This window comes from Vigna unguiculata, chromosome 8, assembly GCF_004118075.2.
Source record: "Vigna unguiculata cultivar IT97K-499-35 chromosome 8, ASM411807v1, whole genome shotgun sequence".
NCBI classification, from domain to species: domain Eukaryota; kingdom Viridiplantae; phylum Streptophyta; class Magnoliopsida; order Fabales; family Fabaceae; genus Vigna; species Vigna unguiculata.
The window spans coordinates 35,576,255-35,591,486 of NC_040286.1; the positions used below are offsets into that span (position 1 = coordinate 35,576,255).

General features: G+C 30.2%; 2 protein-coding genes across 2 annotated transcripts; one reads left to right on the plus strand and one right to left on the minus strand.

The window, feature by feature from the left end:
- Window positions 1–2,923: 2,923 nt before the first annotated feature.
- LOC114194459 (DEAD-box ATP-dependent RNA helicase 9-like) lies at window positions 2,924–7,208 on the plus strand. Its single transcript, XM_028084687.1, has 7 exons — window positions 2,924–3,374; window positions 3,520–3,647; window positions 3,824–4,235; window positions 4,495–4,593; window positions 5,079–5,303; window positions 5,707–5,868; window positions 6,220–7,208. Exons 1-7 carry the CDS (start codon window positions 3,057–3,059, stop codon window positions 6,712–6,714), a joined length of 1,839 nt encoding a protein of 612 aa, XP_027940488.1. The 5' UTR covers window positions 2,924–3,056; the 3' UTR covers window positions 6,715–7,208.
- Window positions 7,209–8,288: 1,080 nt separating this feature from the next.
- On the minus strand, window positions 8,289–13,068 carry LOC114194676 (N-acetyl-D-glucosamine kinase). Its single transcript, XM_028085039.1, has 7 exons — window positions 12,307–13,068; window positions 11,347–11,494; window positions 10,472–10,663; window positions 10,039–10,167; window positions 9,602–9,771; window positions 8,999–9,132; window positions 8,289–8,715 (listed from the first exon to the last, which is right to left on the minus strand). Exons 1-7 carry the CDS (start codon window positions 12,584–12,586, stop codon window positions 8,614–8,616), a joined length of 1,155 nt encoding a protein of 384 aa, XP_027940840.1. The 5' UTR covers window positions 12,587–13,068; the 3' UTR covers window positions 8,289–8,613.
- Between the last annotated feature and the right edge of the window lie 2,164 nt (window positions 13,069–15,232).

A 15,232-nucleotide genomic window follows, 5' to 3' on the forward strand; every position in this document is an offset into this window, starting at 1 on the left:
GATTTATTTATATGTACGTTATTTATTTTATCTTTAATTACACACTACTCATATATTTGTTTATTTATATTTATATGTATAATTTATTTTTAATTACACATCAATCCATTTTATTTACATCAATTAATTTTTCTTAATTAATCCCATTTATTTATTTATAATTGATTAATTTAATTTATTTGCAGTCATGCATGTCTATTTTTTATTCAATTTATGAATATTTTATTTAATTTATCTTTTTGTTATTTGTTTGTCTGTTATATTATGACTTATATTTAGTTATTTAATTAAAGTTCATTTTGTATTGTTTTAAAATTTGTTCCTTAATAATTGGAATAAATATATATAAAATAATAATAAAATAAAAGTCAAAATAAATATTTTATTTATTGAATGAACTTGAATAAAATAGTTACTTATATATTATATTATTGTTTTTATACTATTTTTTTATGTTTGGATGTATAAATTATTGATCAAGAAAGAATCTGATAGTTAGGTACAATGCGAATGAAAAATAAAGACCGTGCAAGGAAAATATTTACTATGTCAATATCCGGATAATTTAAAATAGGGCCTTAAATTATTTATAGGCTAAAATTTGAACTATTTGATATTTGTTTCTATGATATGTATTGATGTATTGAATATACATGTCTTTTTGAATCGATAAATGATTGATAGTATAAAAAAAATTATAAAGTTGTTCGAATGTTTTTAATGATGAATACTCGTTCTTCAAACAAATCAATGTTTTTCTTTATTTATTTGAATAAAGTTGTTCACTAAAGCATTTGAGATTTTGGATTTTGGAAAGTTGAATTTTCAATTAGTTTTTTTTTTTTTTCTGATGTAAAAAATGTCATCAAAATTTAACTTTTTGGAGAACGAAGTTTGGGAAGAATTTTCTGATTTATTTTTAAAAGGAGATAAAAATTTTAAAAGATAAAAAATAATAAACTAAAATTAGAGAACAAAATTTAAAATAAATAGTTAGAAATGTTAAGATTAAATTTTAATTGGTTTTAAGAAAAAATAAAAATAATTTAAGGGTGAAAGTTTTTTGATTTCGTATAATATATAGCTAAATTTATTATTATTATAAGGTTAAATTACTCTTTGGTTATTATATTTGTCAAGTAATGTCAATTTGGTTTTTAATTTTTTTCTGTCTCAATTTGGTCTTTGTTTTTATAAAATTGATTCAATTTGATTTTTATGTTTAGTTTGACAACCAAACTGTGTTAAAATCAATGTCACGTGTCAATTTCTGTTTTTTTTTAATTCTTAATTTTTATTATTTTTTACATGTGTCACTTCATAATTGTGTCAGATTCAATTTAGTTCCTATATTTGTTTTTTAGTACCATGTAAAAAATTGAGCAATATTATCCCTCCTTAAATTGAGACTCAGATTACTTTTTGTATGAATAGTATGGTGACATTTTTATTAAAATTAACGTTTTTATTAAATATTTATACAAATATTTTTAAATTAACTTTAAATTTTATACAAAACTTTAAACTCTGATTTTGTTTTGAACTTGAAATTTAGTTCATAAACTTATAGGTGATAAGTTATTTGATTTTTAATCTTCATTGAGTTTGTATAATATGGTACACTTGATGTCTTTATATATGATCACAAAAATGGTTAATTATTGAAATTAAATTTGAGATTTATTTTTGTTTAATAATAAAACTAAAAACTACATGTTTGTTTAAAAATATTTTTAAAAATATTTAATAAAAATATAGATTTTAGTAAGAATATCATCATAAGATTTATAACAAAAGTAGATTGAGTCACAATTTAATGAGAGATAATATTGCTTCATTTTTTCAAAAATTGTGACTAAATTTAAACAAAAAATAAATATATGGACCAAATTGAATCATTTTGACACGTGGCACGATTGTGAAATGACATGTGTAAAAAAAAAAATTTTAAAAATCCCAAATTAACATGTAACGTTGATTTTAACACTGTTTGGTCAAAATTGACAGTAAATATCAAATTGAATAATTTTTTTAAAAACAAGGACCAAATTGAAACAATTAAAATCTAAAAACCAATTTAACACTACTACTTAACAAATATAATGATAAAAAATGTAATTTAATCTTATTATAATGATTTGCATAAAAAGTGAATGAAAGATAGATGGAAAATTTAATAATTGACAATGATATTAAACGTTCTTAATAAGCTATTTGACAATTTCATATAGCTGGTATTTCAACCATTCATGTGTAAATTACATTATGAAAACCGAGTGTAAATTACACAAATTATCAATTACTAAAAAAGTTTTTAATTTCTTCATTGAAGTATGCAACATGAAAAATCATGTTTATCCAAACCAAATTCAAATAACAATTATCAATTTAGTTTAAAGCATTTTCTTTCATTTCACCTTTCCTTACCAAATAAATTGAGTTTAATTATTTATCATTAAATATTCAATTTTTTTTTAACAAATTCAGATTTTATTTATTAAATACAAAAGATATGTGTTTTCTTTATATAAGTTTTTTCTCAAATATTATTTATAACAAGAATTTATTATTATATTTTAGTAAATATAGAAAATAAATTTATATTAAAAAGTATTCCATTTAAAGTATAAATTATATGTTAATTATTTTTCTTAATTTTAATTTTATATATTTTTTCAAAATTTTCCTCCCCCGTTAGAAAAAAAAAATCATAAAGTCCCTTCGGAATTTTGTTTTGCGAAATTCTGACAAAGTTTTCATCCCTGCAATAAATCAATCTTACTCTTACAATAACCAAATTAATTTCAAAAAATAAAATGAGATTATTTTTTGGTGAAAGAGGGGAAAAAGATTCTGCTTAATCTATGGTGTGGAATAAAAGAAGTCATAGGGAGCATTAAGAAGAAGCACACAGAAGATTGTGCCACCCTTTACTGAACTGAACTGATATATCTTCTTCTTCATTTCCAATTTTCTATTGTCATAAAACCCTAAACCCTGAATTGAAGTCTGTTAGGGTTTCCATTTTCCATTTTCTTGCCACACAATACTACAACATGTTAACCGCAATCCTCAGAAGAACTTGTTCCACCCTCTCAAGGCGCGCTTTCCCCGCCGTCGTAATCTCCGCCAGCAACGACTTCCGGCCACTCTCCGCTGCCTTCATTCCCAGAAACTTTCACTCCAAACCGGTTCCTTTGAATTTCCGTTATTCTTTATATCACCGCGCTGAATATGCTGTTGACGAATTCCCTTATGAAGAAGGGTCTAAAGGGAACGCCGACGAGGGACTCGAGATCGCGAAGCTCGGAATCTCTCAGGATATTGTCTCAGCTTTGGCCAAGAAAGGCATCACCAAGCTCTTCCCCATTCAGGTTTGCTTTGCTCCTAAGGGTTTATGCGATGATGCATAGCATGATTGCATGATACGTGGTTTATAATGATCAACGACGTGTAGTTTAGATGTTTAGTAGCTTTAAGTTTTTTTTTTTTTTAGTTAATTGGGTTGTTGTATTGTAGAGGGCCGTGCTGGAACCTGCTATGCAAGGTCGTGATATGATTGGTCGAGCTAGGACTGGAACTGGGAAGACTCTTGCATTTGGGATACCCATCATGGATAAGATCATTCAGTTTAATGCGAAGCATGGGTTGGTTCTAATTTTAGTTATCGTGATACTTATGTTTCGTTATTACCTAAATTTTGCCGTTGTTTCTCTGTTAGAGTTGAAGGTGGACTTGGTAATTGATGTTGGTGTGGATAGAATCATGGAAATGCTATTTGTGTCTTTAACTATACATTTTATTTTTGTGATTGATGTGGCAGGCGGGGAAGGGATCCTTTGGCTTTAGTTCTGGCTCCAACTAGGGAGCTTGCTAAGCAGGTTGAGAAGGAATTCTATGAGTCGGCACCTAACTTGGATACTATTTGTGTTTATGGGGGTACGCCAATCTCTAAGCAGATGAGGCAGCTCGATTATGGGGTTGATATTGCTGTGGGAACACCTGGTCGGATTATTGACCTTCTCAACAGAGGTGCTCTAAATCTGAAGGAAGTTCAATTTGTTGTTCTTGATGAAGCTGATCAGATGCTTCAAGTGGGCTTCCAGGAGGAAGTGGAGAAGATCTTGGAAAGGTTGCCCCCCAAACGTCAGACTCTTATGTTCTCTGCAACAATGCCATCTTGGATAAAGCAGATTTCACGCAATTACCTGAATGATCCCCTGACCATTGATCTGGTAAGCTTGAAGTTCCTTTCTAGGCACTAGGAGAATGCCTGTAACCATTTGCAATTCTTAGATATCTTTTAATTTGATTTGATTGTTCTTCCTCTCGCAGGATATAATGTACAAAATAAACCTATTAGATTAACTTGTAGGGCGCATGAACTTCTTTGAGTAATAAATTTATCATGTTTTAATGTCTATACATTGGATGTGTTGTGTGCATGTCTGGGAGTACACGTTATTTTTAACTGGAAACTTATTGGTGCTGTAGGTTGGAGATTCTGATCAGAAGTTAGCAGATGGAATTTCACTGTACTCCATTGCATCTGACTTATATGTTAAAGCGGGAATTCTTGCACAGCTAATAACAGTATGCCTTCTGAAACCATCATTTACCAATTTGATTGGTAGTTCTGATTAGTGATAGTTAATCTGTTTGAAAATCACCTTAACAGAGGTCAATCCTAGCTTGCCTTAGTTTCATTGTGTTAGGAGGGGGCTGCCTCAACGGCAACCTCAAGGGTGGTGCTTAGACCCCCCTCAACAAGAGATATGATATAAAATTAAAAAGAGCTTGTAAAGGTTGAGGAGTCCTTACTTTATAAGTAAGTTTTGGGGGGTTGAGTTAGGTCCCAAAGCTAAATTCTAAGCCTAAAATTACTCTATCGCAAATAGGTTTCTGGAGTTTTATTACATTTTTTCCTTAAGCTTTTACTAGAATATAAATATGTGTGTGTGTGTAACTAGAGGGTGAGCCATGGAGCAAGGGTAAGGTTGGTTCCTTTTGACCCGGAGGAAACTTGTTGCTGGATTTCTTTCTTTATATCTGTTTCCTAAAGATATATCCTTTTTTAGGAACATGCAAAAGGAGGAAAGTGTATTGTTTTCACTCAAACAAAACGTGATGCAGACCGATTATCGTATACCATGGCAAAAAGTGTTCAGTGTGAGGCTTTGCACGGAGACATATCACAAGCTCAGAGGGAAAGAACTCTTGCTGGCTTCAGAAATGGGCATTTTAACGTTTTGGTGGCAACTGATGTTGCCTCACGTGGGCTTGATATACCTAATGTTGATCTTGTGAGTTCTGTATTACTGGTTTTTTATTTCCATAGGAAAATTTTCTTGTGTTTGATCGAATTTGAAGACAAGCTATCATTTTCTTAATGATATATCCTTGATTATTAGTTTTGCTTTTTCTTGTCAGTGTATTTGATATTTTTGTTAATCGTGCAACACTCTAGGTGTATTCTGTCATCGCCTGTGCTGTTCATAGTTCTGTTCTGTAAATTTTGTACCTCACTTAGATTTTATTTCTCTGTTTGATTTGTTATTGTTCCGTGTTTGTAGTCTTTCTCAATGTACCTTTCTTTAATGTTTAATGTCATGTGCATATGTAAATACTGTGATATATTATGAACAATATTGTTATCGTGTCATGCAATTTTTAGATACGAAATTTTGACCTGCTTTCCTGATATAGGTAATACATTATGATCTTCCCAATTCTTCGGAGATATTTGTTCATAGATCTGGGCGGACAGGTCGTGCTGGTAAGAAAGGAACTGCTATTCTTGTGTATACAGAAGATCAATCAAGGGCTGTGAGGCTTATTGAGCGTGATGTGGGCTGTAGATTTACAGAGGTGATCTCCTTTTGCATGCATCTTATTGAATTTTGTCTATCTTTTGCACTTGTAGTTGTACCTTGTTAATTACTAATTTTCTGGTCATTGAGATTGAGGCTACACTATTAAGGCAGCATATATTCCTGCTGCCTAAAATCCCGTCCTGCCAATGCACAATGGGATCTGAACCTTGCAAGTCAGGTTGACCTGGAAATTGATAAATTCAATCTGAATGTTCCCTTAGTTGTTATTACCGTTTTCTTTTTCCAGTGCTCTCCCTAATATGCTAATTACATTTTGAAGTTTGGACTTTTTTAGTTATATAATTATTTATTGATTCCTTTCTATTCCTGTATTCATATTTTTCAGCTACCAAGGATTGCTGTGGATAGTGCATCCATGGACACGGTTGGCATGGGCAGTGGGCGGTTTGGTTCTTTTGGAAGTACAAGGGATCGTCGTTATGGTGATACAGGTTTTAGCCGTGGTCCTGGATCTGGCCGTTCTGGCGGCTACAATAACAGTGGATTTGGCCGCTCTAGCTTTGGGGATTCTGGTGAAAGGTTTGGTGGACAAAGTTATAATCGTTTTGGTGGGTCTGGTTTCAGTCAATCAGGAGGGGGGTTTTCTGGAAATTCATCTGGTGAAATGAGTAGATATGGTGGACCAAGCACTGGTAGGTTTGGCTCATCTGGTGGCTTTGGCTCAGGTCAATCAGAAAGTAGATCTGGTCGATCATCTGGTGGGTCTAGGTTTAGTCGTCCAGATGATTTTGGGGGATTTGGTGGTTCAGATCGTTCGGGTCAATCTAGTGGCTTTGGTGATTCTCGTGGTAGTAATCAGAACAATAGAAGACCTTTTTAACCTTACAAAATATAAAAAAAAGATTGCGCTACCCTTATTTCTTGGTGGTTTAGTTCTTGTAGAGTTTGCATCTGTCACTTTCTCTGAAACTTAAAGGCGGCTTCTTGGCTAGTCTTTGTATTACTAATTAGTAAGAATTTGGGAAGGTCATATATATAATCAGAAGTTCTACGAGCATAGGATTTTTCTTTTCTGGGACTTTTGGTTCAGTCTTAGATCTGTTATTTTTTTGAAACATCTATAAAGGAGAAGGGAAGGCTGTATTCCGAGGGTTCCACCTCCATCCATGGACATTGAATCTCACAATGATCCTGAAAATGTGTACACACGAATATGCGTGCATGAAAAGTTTTGAAGAGGGAGCTGTATGAAGTGGTGATTCAATTTATTTACTGTATTTATGTTGCTCAAAGTAGTAAATGGCAGGTAAAGTGCTTTAGATAATCATGGGGAGATATGGTGTTCTATTTTATACTGAAATTATTATGCTAGAATCATGTGTATTAGATAGATCCTGTCTTTCCTGGTTTTAATTTTCGGCCTGAAACAGAAGCAGGCTCCATTGATCCAAGAGGGTCTACAAAGTTGTAACATGTTTATAAAAATAAACAAAACAGTGACAGGAATAACTAAAATGTAGAAGTTTAGGATGGGAGAACTGTAGAAATTTAGAAGTTTGTTTTCTGAAAATTCGGAAGGAGAATTATATTAACCTTGTACGTGGAGAGAAAAGTTTGGTAAGAGGAAAGTGAATTGTGAAAATTTACAAGTTTTTGTTTGGTTAAATATTTCTCTATCTCTATTTAATAAAAAATTATACCTGATTTTTTTAATCATAATATTAAATCTTTAATATGAATACCGATAAAAATAAGTTAAGAGACACAAATAATGAATTTAAAACTTTTAAAGCTGTTAAATATATTTAATACCATTTAAGAAATTTCTGAATCAAGCTACTTTTTGTTGAAGAAAAAAAAAATACAGCATAAAACAGCAACTTTTTATAAGTTTGCTTTTTTAAATACAGTATCTTATTTTTATACTCCACTGTATAATACCCAGGATTCCACAACAGAAATTGATGTCACTAAGAATCATTGCGAGAACCACATTTTAATAGCAAGTTAAGGACTAGTATTTTTAAAATATGTTTTAATATTACCTTTTTTTCTAATATTTTTTGGAATTATTAAATTTGGTCCTTTAATTTTTTTTAATATAATTTTCATATTTGTTACGAGGTAACTTATCTATTTTCTTATTAAATTGGTATTGATAACGTAATAGTGCAAATCACACGTTTCATGAATACTTTTAACAAATATAAAGACTACTTAACCAAAAAAAAATTAAGAAAACATATTAGATAATTCTGAAAAATATTGTTTAAAAGTGATATTAAACTTCAAAAAATCTAAGTAATGCATACACATAAGATAGAAACTTGTTCCAAGAACATTTAACTAAACTAAATTTTGATCTATTTTACATAGTTTAACAGATTTTTGAATTGTTAAACCATCCGGGTCTGGCATACCTCAAAAAAAGACAATATTCAGACAAATACGTAATCATTGGCTGTTCCAAAATGCTCATCTTCATTCTGTAAACAATTCATGATAAAAAAGTATCAGCTTCAAGACAACGAAGACACTTCTCTACCATGTTTATGCCACTAAAAATTATATACACAAGCATAGTTACCACCTTTGCTAAGGTAATCATGACTCAAGGAACTAAGCCTACCATTTGCCATGAACCCTAACAATAATCACACCAGAGATATTGAATCATACATAAACTACATGGCATAACATAGGTATCCACACTTTCATCCTTGTCTAATATACACTTTTAATCATCAAGAATTCCATGTTGTCGCTTTTCTTTTTCTTTCTACATTTTCCTCTCATAATTCACTTCATCATTTTTCAGTTCTTTGTATTCTTTCATGATAAAATTCCATGCTAACCATGCCGCACCAACAGCAGGCTCCACCTGTTGTGCAATAAAACATACATGTTAAAAACATTGAATATGGATATTTAAAGAACATTGATTATTGATATCTGGGGACATAACTTGATTCCTAGTTAAAAAGTTTTCTAAGGATGTTCTACAGAAAGTGTTGTTATATTCCAAATAGTATCTCCTCTAGTTTCAAAATGTCAAATACTAACTTCGAAACAATTTACAAAAAGGGATTTTATCTTATGTGCAATTGTTTTCAAAAAAGATAAAAGATTATCTCCAAAATAAAATGATAAATATTTGGAAATACCTTAGGTCTAATGGGAATTACCCCAGGAAACTGTTTGGAAATACAATTGATTACTTCTTTTCCTATATCCCAGCTCCCCCTATGTGCTGTCAGAACACCACCAACCATCACCAGGGGAAAGGAACTCTTTCCATCTGCAAAAATTACAGACTACAACTCATTGCACAATATTCATTACAGAAGGAGAAAAGATCAATAATCCATGTAAATGATCCAAACATTCATGCCAAAGAACACTACTATATTTTACAAGAATATTCTGGAGGCCAACTCAACTAGTACAAATTTTAATCACACTGTCAATTCAAGATAGGAGAACATTCAAGATGTTTGTTTGGATGAACTTCTGCATAAAATCTTATAGGAGATAAAAACAAGGAAAAAATGAATTTAACATCTCCCAATGCTAAAATTAGCTTATGCACAAGTTAAAAACAAAAATATAGAGATACTAACTTTTACAAGTTAGCTTATGCATAAGCTAACTTTAGCTTAGCTTATGGAGAAGCTAATCTCATTTGTTTTTCCTTAAGAGGAGCTTAGGGAGAAGCTCATCCAAACTGACTTATGCACTAAAAATGACAATAATTTAAATACCCTAACCTTGACCACACAATCCAAGTCTGTCTACAACAGCTTTGACACTTGAAGCTAGCTCTTGGACAGATTCTAGTAAGATATTATTTGCAACCTCATCACCAGCCTCTGCACAGATCACTACAGCTGGAACAAGGGCTGCAATGCGGGCCCAGGAGGGATCTGCATAGGTCCATCTGAACATAACATGATCACATTAAATTGCACTGCGTTGACAAAATTACTTCCAACTTAAAATTTCTCATCTTTGAAATATATATATATATATATATATATATATATATATATATATATAAGTCAACTTAGTTTGCATTTGCTTTGTGGATAGGCTAGGTAGTAAGTTTTGGTTCTCTTGTTGCATTTCTAACAGTAAGATTTCCAAATACTAGCTATTTACTTCACAAATGAAAATAAATGAACAATTATACAACTATAATGCATACGCAATTATTTCTTCTGCAGAAGAAAGACCAAGTTTTTGCAAAATACTACTGGCAAGCATTGTACTTGGACCACGACCATCATAAGCTCTTACTACTGCAGTTAGTGCCTTTGCAGCTATTCCATATGCACTGCAAATAAAAAATCAAACTTTCAACAAGTAATATATGGAATCAAGTTGGACACCAAGAGAAAGACGTTCCCCATGGCTCTTTTTATATCTTTTGTCAATAATATGGGTGATGTCAATATATATGATACAGAAAGAGCTTTTAAGAAGATTAAGGTTGGACCAATTTACAAAGTTAAAACCTTTTCTGGCTAATGAAATTATTAGTCTCCATATTTACACTTTTTACTAAGCTAATTTTCAAGGTTTGTGTTACAGAAGAAATGAAACAAGTCTCATGAACAAAGAAATAGTAGTTAGATTACCTGCCCCAGTCACCTAGGACCGGTCCGGCACCTGCTGATCTTGCTTCTTTTCCATCTTCAGTATATCCATAAGCAATGCTCCCTGTGCCAGAAATTAGTACACATCCATGAAGTTTACCCACTGTTCCACTTGACAGAGCAGCCACAGCATCATTTAGAACATATAACCTCACATGGCTTGGGAATATATCCCTGTTTACATAAGGCCACAGCATGGTTCAGTCTTTAGAATAACAGATAAACTATGATGGATATTAAATGACACATCATCTTTAAAGAACTGAACCAGCAGAATGTACAAATAAGCTACAGATTGAATAAGTTTCAATTCTTTATGGATAAGTCCCCCACTTGTATTGTGGTCCTGGCTTTAGTTATTTTACGCATATGGCTTTGGCAAATTAAAAACAATGAAGAAAGTCAGTTTCTTTCAATCTTATATAAAACTGGTATAACGGAGTAGACTTGTTATATAGGTAAACTAATATAGCAGATGTTTGTCATCACTTTCCTTTATAAAGGTTGAGTTTAGTAGTAACATTGTTATTCATGATACGATTAACTGATTTCATTTATGGTCTCTATTTTTTATTTAGGAACACAATTCTCTTCCATTAGATTATGATAAACAGCTTAAAACTCAGTTACATTCAACCACAATTTAATATATTACAAAAACTAACATACAGATCATATATGCCATTAGATATAAAAACAAAGTATATTCATTACTTATAAAAGCTAAGGAGATAAATAAAATAAATAACTTTGTTAGTTTCTTCCAATAGCATGAGTAAAAATAGATTTATATGCCTTCTTATCAACACACACACAAAAAAAAAAAATGAAGATACACTTAAATTAAGCTTAGCAACCTAAGCCAACTGAGAATTCTTTGTTGATCTGTTGGATGGTTAACACCAGATACAGCCAAACAAACAGCTCGGACTGAAGATCGTTTTGAACCACACTTTGAAAGAGCATCTGCCATAACCTGCTCTATTGTTTCCCTTGCAGCAATATCTGCAGAAGAAGTGATTAATGGTAACAGCTAATAATAAGATTTCCCCCGGAATTCGATCTTCATTTTATTATGACAGATATAATTCTTTAAACTGTTGAATGCATGAAACTTTGTCTGTTGTTTATGCACAAATTTAACACACAAAAACGAACTAATGGAGATGGTACAAGAGTACTTGTCCAGCAACCATAAGATATCAGCATTTTTTTTGGGAGGAGAGCAGGATGGTTAAAATAAGAACTTCATTATTGTAAAATAAGGGAGAGAGCACAATGAAGATTAAAAATAGGCACATCTAAACACAAAAACAGTGTAGCCAAAGCTTCTTTAGAATGCCAGATAGAAAACCCGATAACAAGAATGTAATCTTTAAAAGACCTAAACAACTCAAACCAAGGAATGTACATAAGATTGCAGCTTTTCCTAAATGATCAATCTTCAACAGTTTAGTTGCAGGTCATAATTGCTTGTGACTACCTTAGATCAACAAGTCATTTGGCTTCATAACCAAACAGCCACTTTCCCCATTACAAAATGTTTCTGATAACCAAATTGCCTAAACATAACAAATGTATATCCAAACTAATAGGTCTCTCTTATCCTCCCCATAGTTCCCAACCCAATAAGGGAATTGAAACACAACACACACTGAACCAAACAGTGTGTTAATGTAAACAACCAGATCAATCAAAATGCCCAAACACGCAGCAAATATTCCAACAAACCCACAAAAGAAAATCAAATTTCGAGACAAAGCCCCAAAGGGAAATCATCAAACACCAAGTGTACAAGAGAGGGGATTATGAATTACCTCCAACACTATTGTGATTGGAGCATCCAGCAACGGCCCTTGCAAGGGTGGGAAGAGAATGGAGCTGAGAGTGAGAAAAAGGAATCATGGGCATACAAATGCACACAGTGGAGGTAGTTCCACCGTCCACACCCAACAAGACACCATGGTCGCCATCTGAGACACCCAAGTCATCCTCAAACTCCCAGATTTCTCCATTCCTGTACCTCTTCATCCCTGCATCAACCACCACCTGATCCTGTTCTTTTTCCTTCTCCTTCTCCTTCTCCGGCGTCATCATTCAATATTTCAAAACTCGAGGAGAGAGAAAGCAACGTTGACCGAAGAGAACAGACAAAGATGGGAGAATGAGAACAAGGAGAAGAGGACTATCAAAGACTGAATTTTTAATGATGGGGTCTCATTTAAATATGCCAAAGTTTCACCCTTGGACGGCCACTGCAACAACTATTTGCTCTCACCTCGTCGTTTCTCAGAATTTCACATATTCTTCTGCAAAACAAGTCCAGAAGAGAGAGAAGACAGAGCCATGATATCTTATTTTCTTGAATTTTTGTTCGCAAAATTAACCCAGAATTTATTTCTGAGAAACAAACCAGAAGGAAAAAAGAAGAAGATAAAAACAGAGATAGAGACTTCTTTTGAGATTTTCACACATTTAACACTACTCCTTCATTTAATCTTTTAAAACAGCACACTTTAAGAAAAAAACTACAATCGTAAACCCTAAATTTTGGCCGTGTTATTTTCCAGATTCAATCCGAAAAATCGGTTGGAAAGCAAATTTTGATCTAGAAATCTTGTTTGAAACGTAAATAGATATAATAATTAAAATATAATAAATGTTATAATTACTTAAAGATAATAATTATTTAATTTTTATTTAAATAACTATTTAACATTAATATTGATTTATATTATAATTAGAAAAATAAAATGAAAATATAGAAGATAAAGTGTTTAAAAAGAAATATAACCACTAGTCAGAACCTCTTTTATATGGACCATCTTTTTTATATAAAATATTATATTACTTATGTCAAATTCAAACATTTAGACAATCTTTATTTTTACTTTTATCCGGTAAAAACATACCTAGCATGTGTGTTTATTATAATAAAAAATAATAAAAGTGTTAATATTATAAATAAGAGATATCTCTTTTATATTAATATTTCATTTTTTAATTTTAACTTTAATTAGTATTTTAAAAATTAATTATTTTATAAATAATTTATCTTCAACTATTATTTTAAAAATCTTTTACATTCTTAATAATTATTTTTAAATATTTCTTTTGGTTACATATTTTATTTTTCTAATTTTATGTTTAGCAACTATTTTAATATTAGTTATGTATTTTTTATTAATTTTAATTCAAAATTTTATCAAAATTTAAAAAATAAAAAACATAGCACGTGTTTTCATTAGTTAAGATAAAAAATATCAAATAAAAAATTGATAAAGTTAAATAAATGATTATTTAGAAGATAATATTTATAAAATAATTATTTTAATTTTAAAAAAATATTTAAGAGTAAAATTAAGAGATATACGTAACACCAAGAAGAAATATATAAGTATGGATAATCCTTCGATATAAGTCTTGATTACTTTTTAATAGCATAATCTGTTGCTATTAATTATGGAAAAATAATTTTTAATTCAAAATTAAATATTATCCTAAAATTGTCTAACATTTAAAACAAACTAACTTAACTAAATTAAAAGAAATATATATATATATAATTTTCAAAGTTTAAAAATAAAAATGTAACAAAAGTCTAAAACATAAAATTTTAATTTACGTCAAAGTTTAAAAATTAAAAATATATTTTATTTTTTATAGCTTATTAGATTAAAATATTTAACAGTAATTATGGATAAGAATATAACTTCATAATTTTATTATATTAATAAAATTTGTATTTGCTACACAAAATATTAAATTATATAATAAAATTTAATTAAGTTTCGAGTTACTAAAAAAATTTAGATATTTTAAGTTACAGTATTATTAATTTTGTTTTCTTAATAATTTTTATATTTTTTAAATGAGTTTTTATGGTTTTAGTTTTAATATTTTATCATTAATGGGGTAATATAGTTAGAATAGTGTGGTCGATGACTAAAATGATTAAAAAAGATTGTACTCGGTTATCGATGTGATCGTCCTATATAGAAACAAATATGCAAAATGATAAATAAACACATAACTCAATCAATGAAAAAATTTAAAAAAAAAAACTTAATTAAAAATAGATAAAAATTGTCACTACATAGTGCACCTAGAAAATTAAATAATATTCAACAAAAGTGCAAAAATTTATAAAGACCTATACTTTATTAAGCATACATGATAGAGTAAACTACGGAGTGTACTCTATTTTTTTGTTTAAATTTTTTTCCCTAAATTAAAGTTTTGTCAATCAAGATTTTAGTGAAATATATTATTTCTGTCATTTCACTAAACTTGGATACACCAAACATCGACAAACTATTTATCTCTTACTTCTGAGTTACGGAGCTTATATACATACCTATAATATTATTACAACTAATATATTATGATATAATAGATTATCATTAACTCCAAGATATTATGTTATTATATTATCTTAATTTAAAATCAATTTATTTAATATTTAGAACGTTACAAAGCAAACTATAACTTTTAAATTATAAACTCAGAATAAATTATTGTGACTATCTTACTCATTTTTTTTTCTGTAATCAAATTAGCTTAGTTGTTTTATTAGTCGCACTAAACATTGTTCATATCTTAAACCAATTGATTCAATAAATAATATTTTATTAATACTTACATTTTGTATATAATAATAAAATAAATAATAACTAATAACTAATTTGAATTTTGGTGAGTAGCTTATTTTAATTTTGTTTTGAAATATACCTTTTTCTTTTA

Bases quoted from the DNA above. Each gene is read 5' to 3' on its own strand.
- LOC114194459 (XM_028084687.1), top strand. From the start codon at position 3,057: ATGTTAACCGCAATCCTCAGAAGAACTTGTTCCACCCTCTCAAGGCGC. The intron at 3,648-3,823 runs GTTGGTTCTAAT...TTGATGTGGCAG, and splicing joins CAGTTTAATGCGAAGCATGG to GCGGGGAAGGGATCCTTTGG. The intron at 4,594-5,078 runs GTATGCCTTCTG...ATCCTTTTTTAG, and splicing joins TTCTTGCACAGCTAATAACA to GAACATGCAAAAGGAGGAAA.
- LOC114194676 (XM_028085039.1), bottom strand. From the start codon at position 12,586: ATGATGACGCCGGAGAAGGAGAAGGAGAAGGAAAAAGAACAGGATCAG. The intron at 9,772-10,038 runs GTATGCATTATA...TGTTATGTTCAG, and splicing joins TCTGCAGAAGAAATAATTGC to ATGGACCTATGCAGATCCCT. The intron at 8,716-8,998 runs GTATTTCCAAAT...ATTGCACAACAG, and splicing joins TAATTCCCATTAGACCTAAG to GTGGAGCCTGCTGTTGGTGC.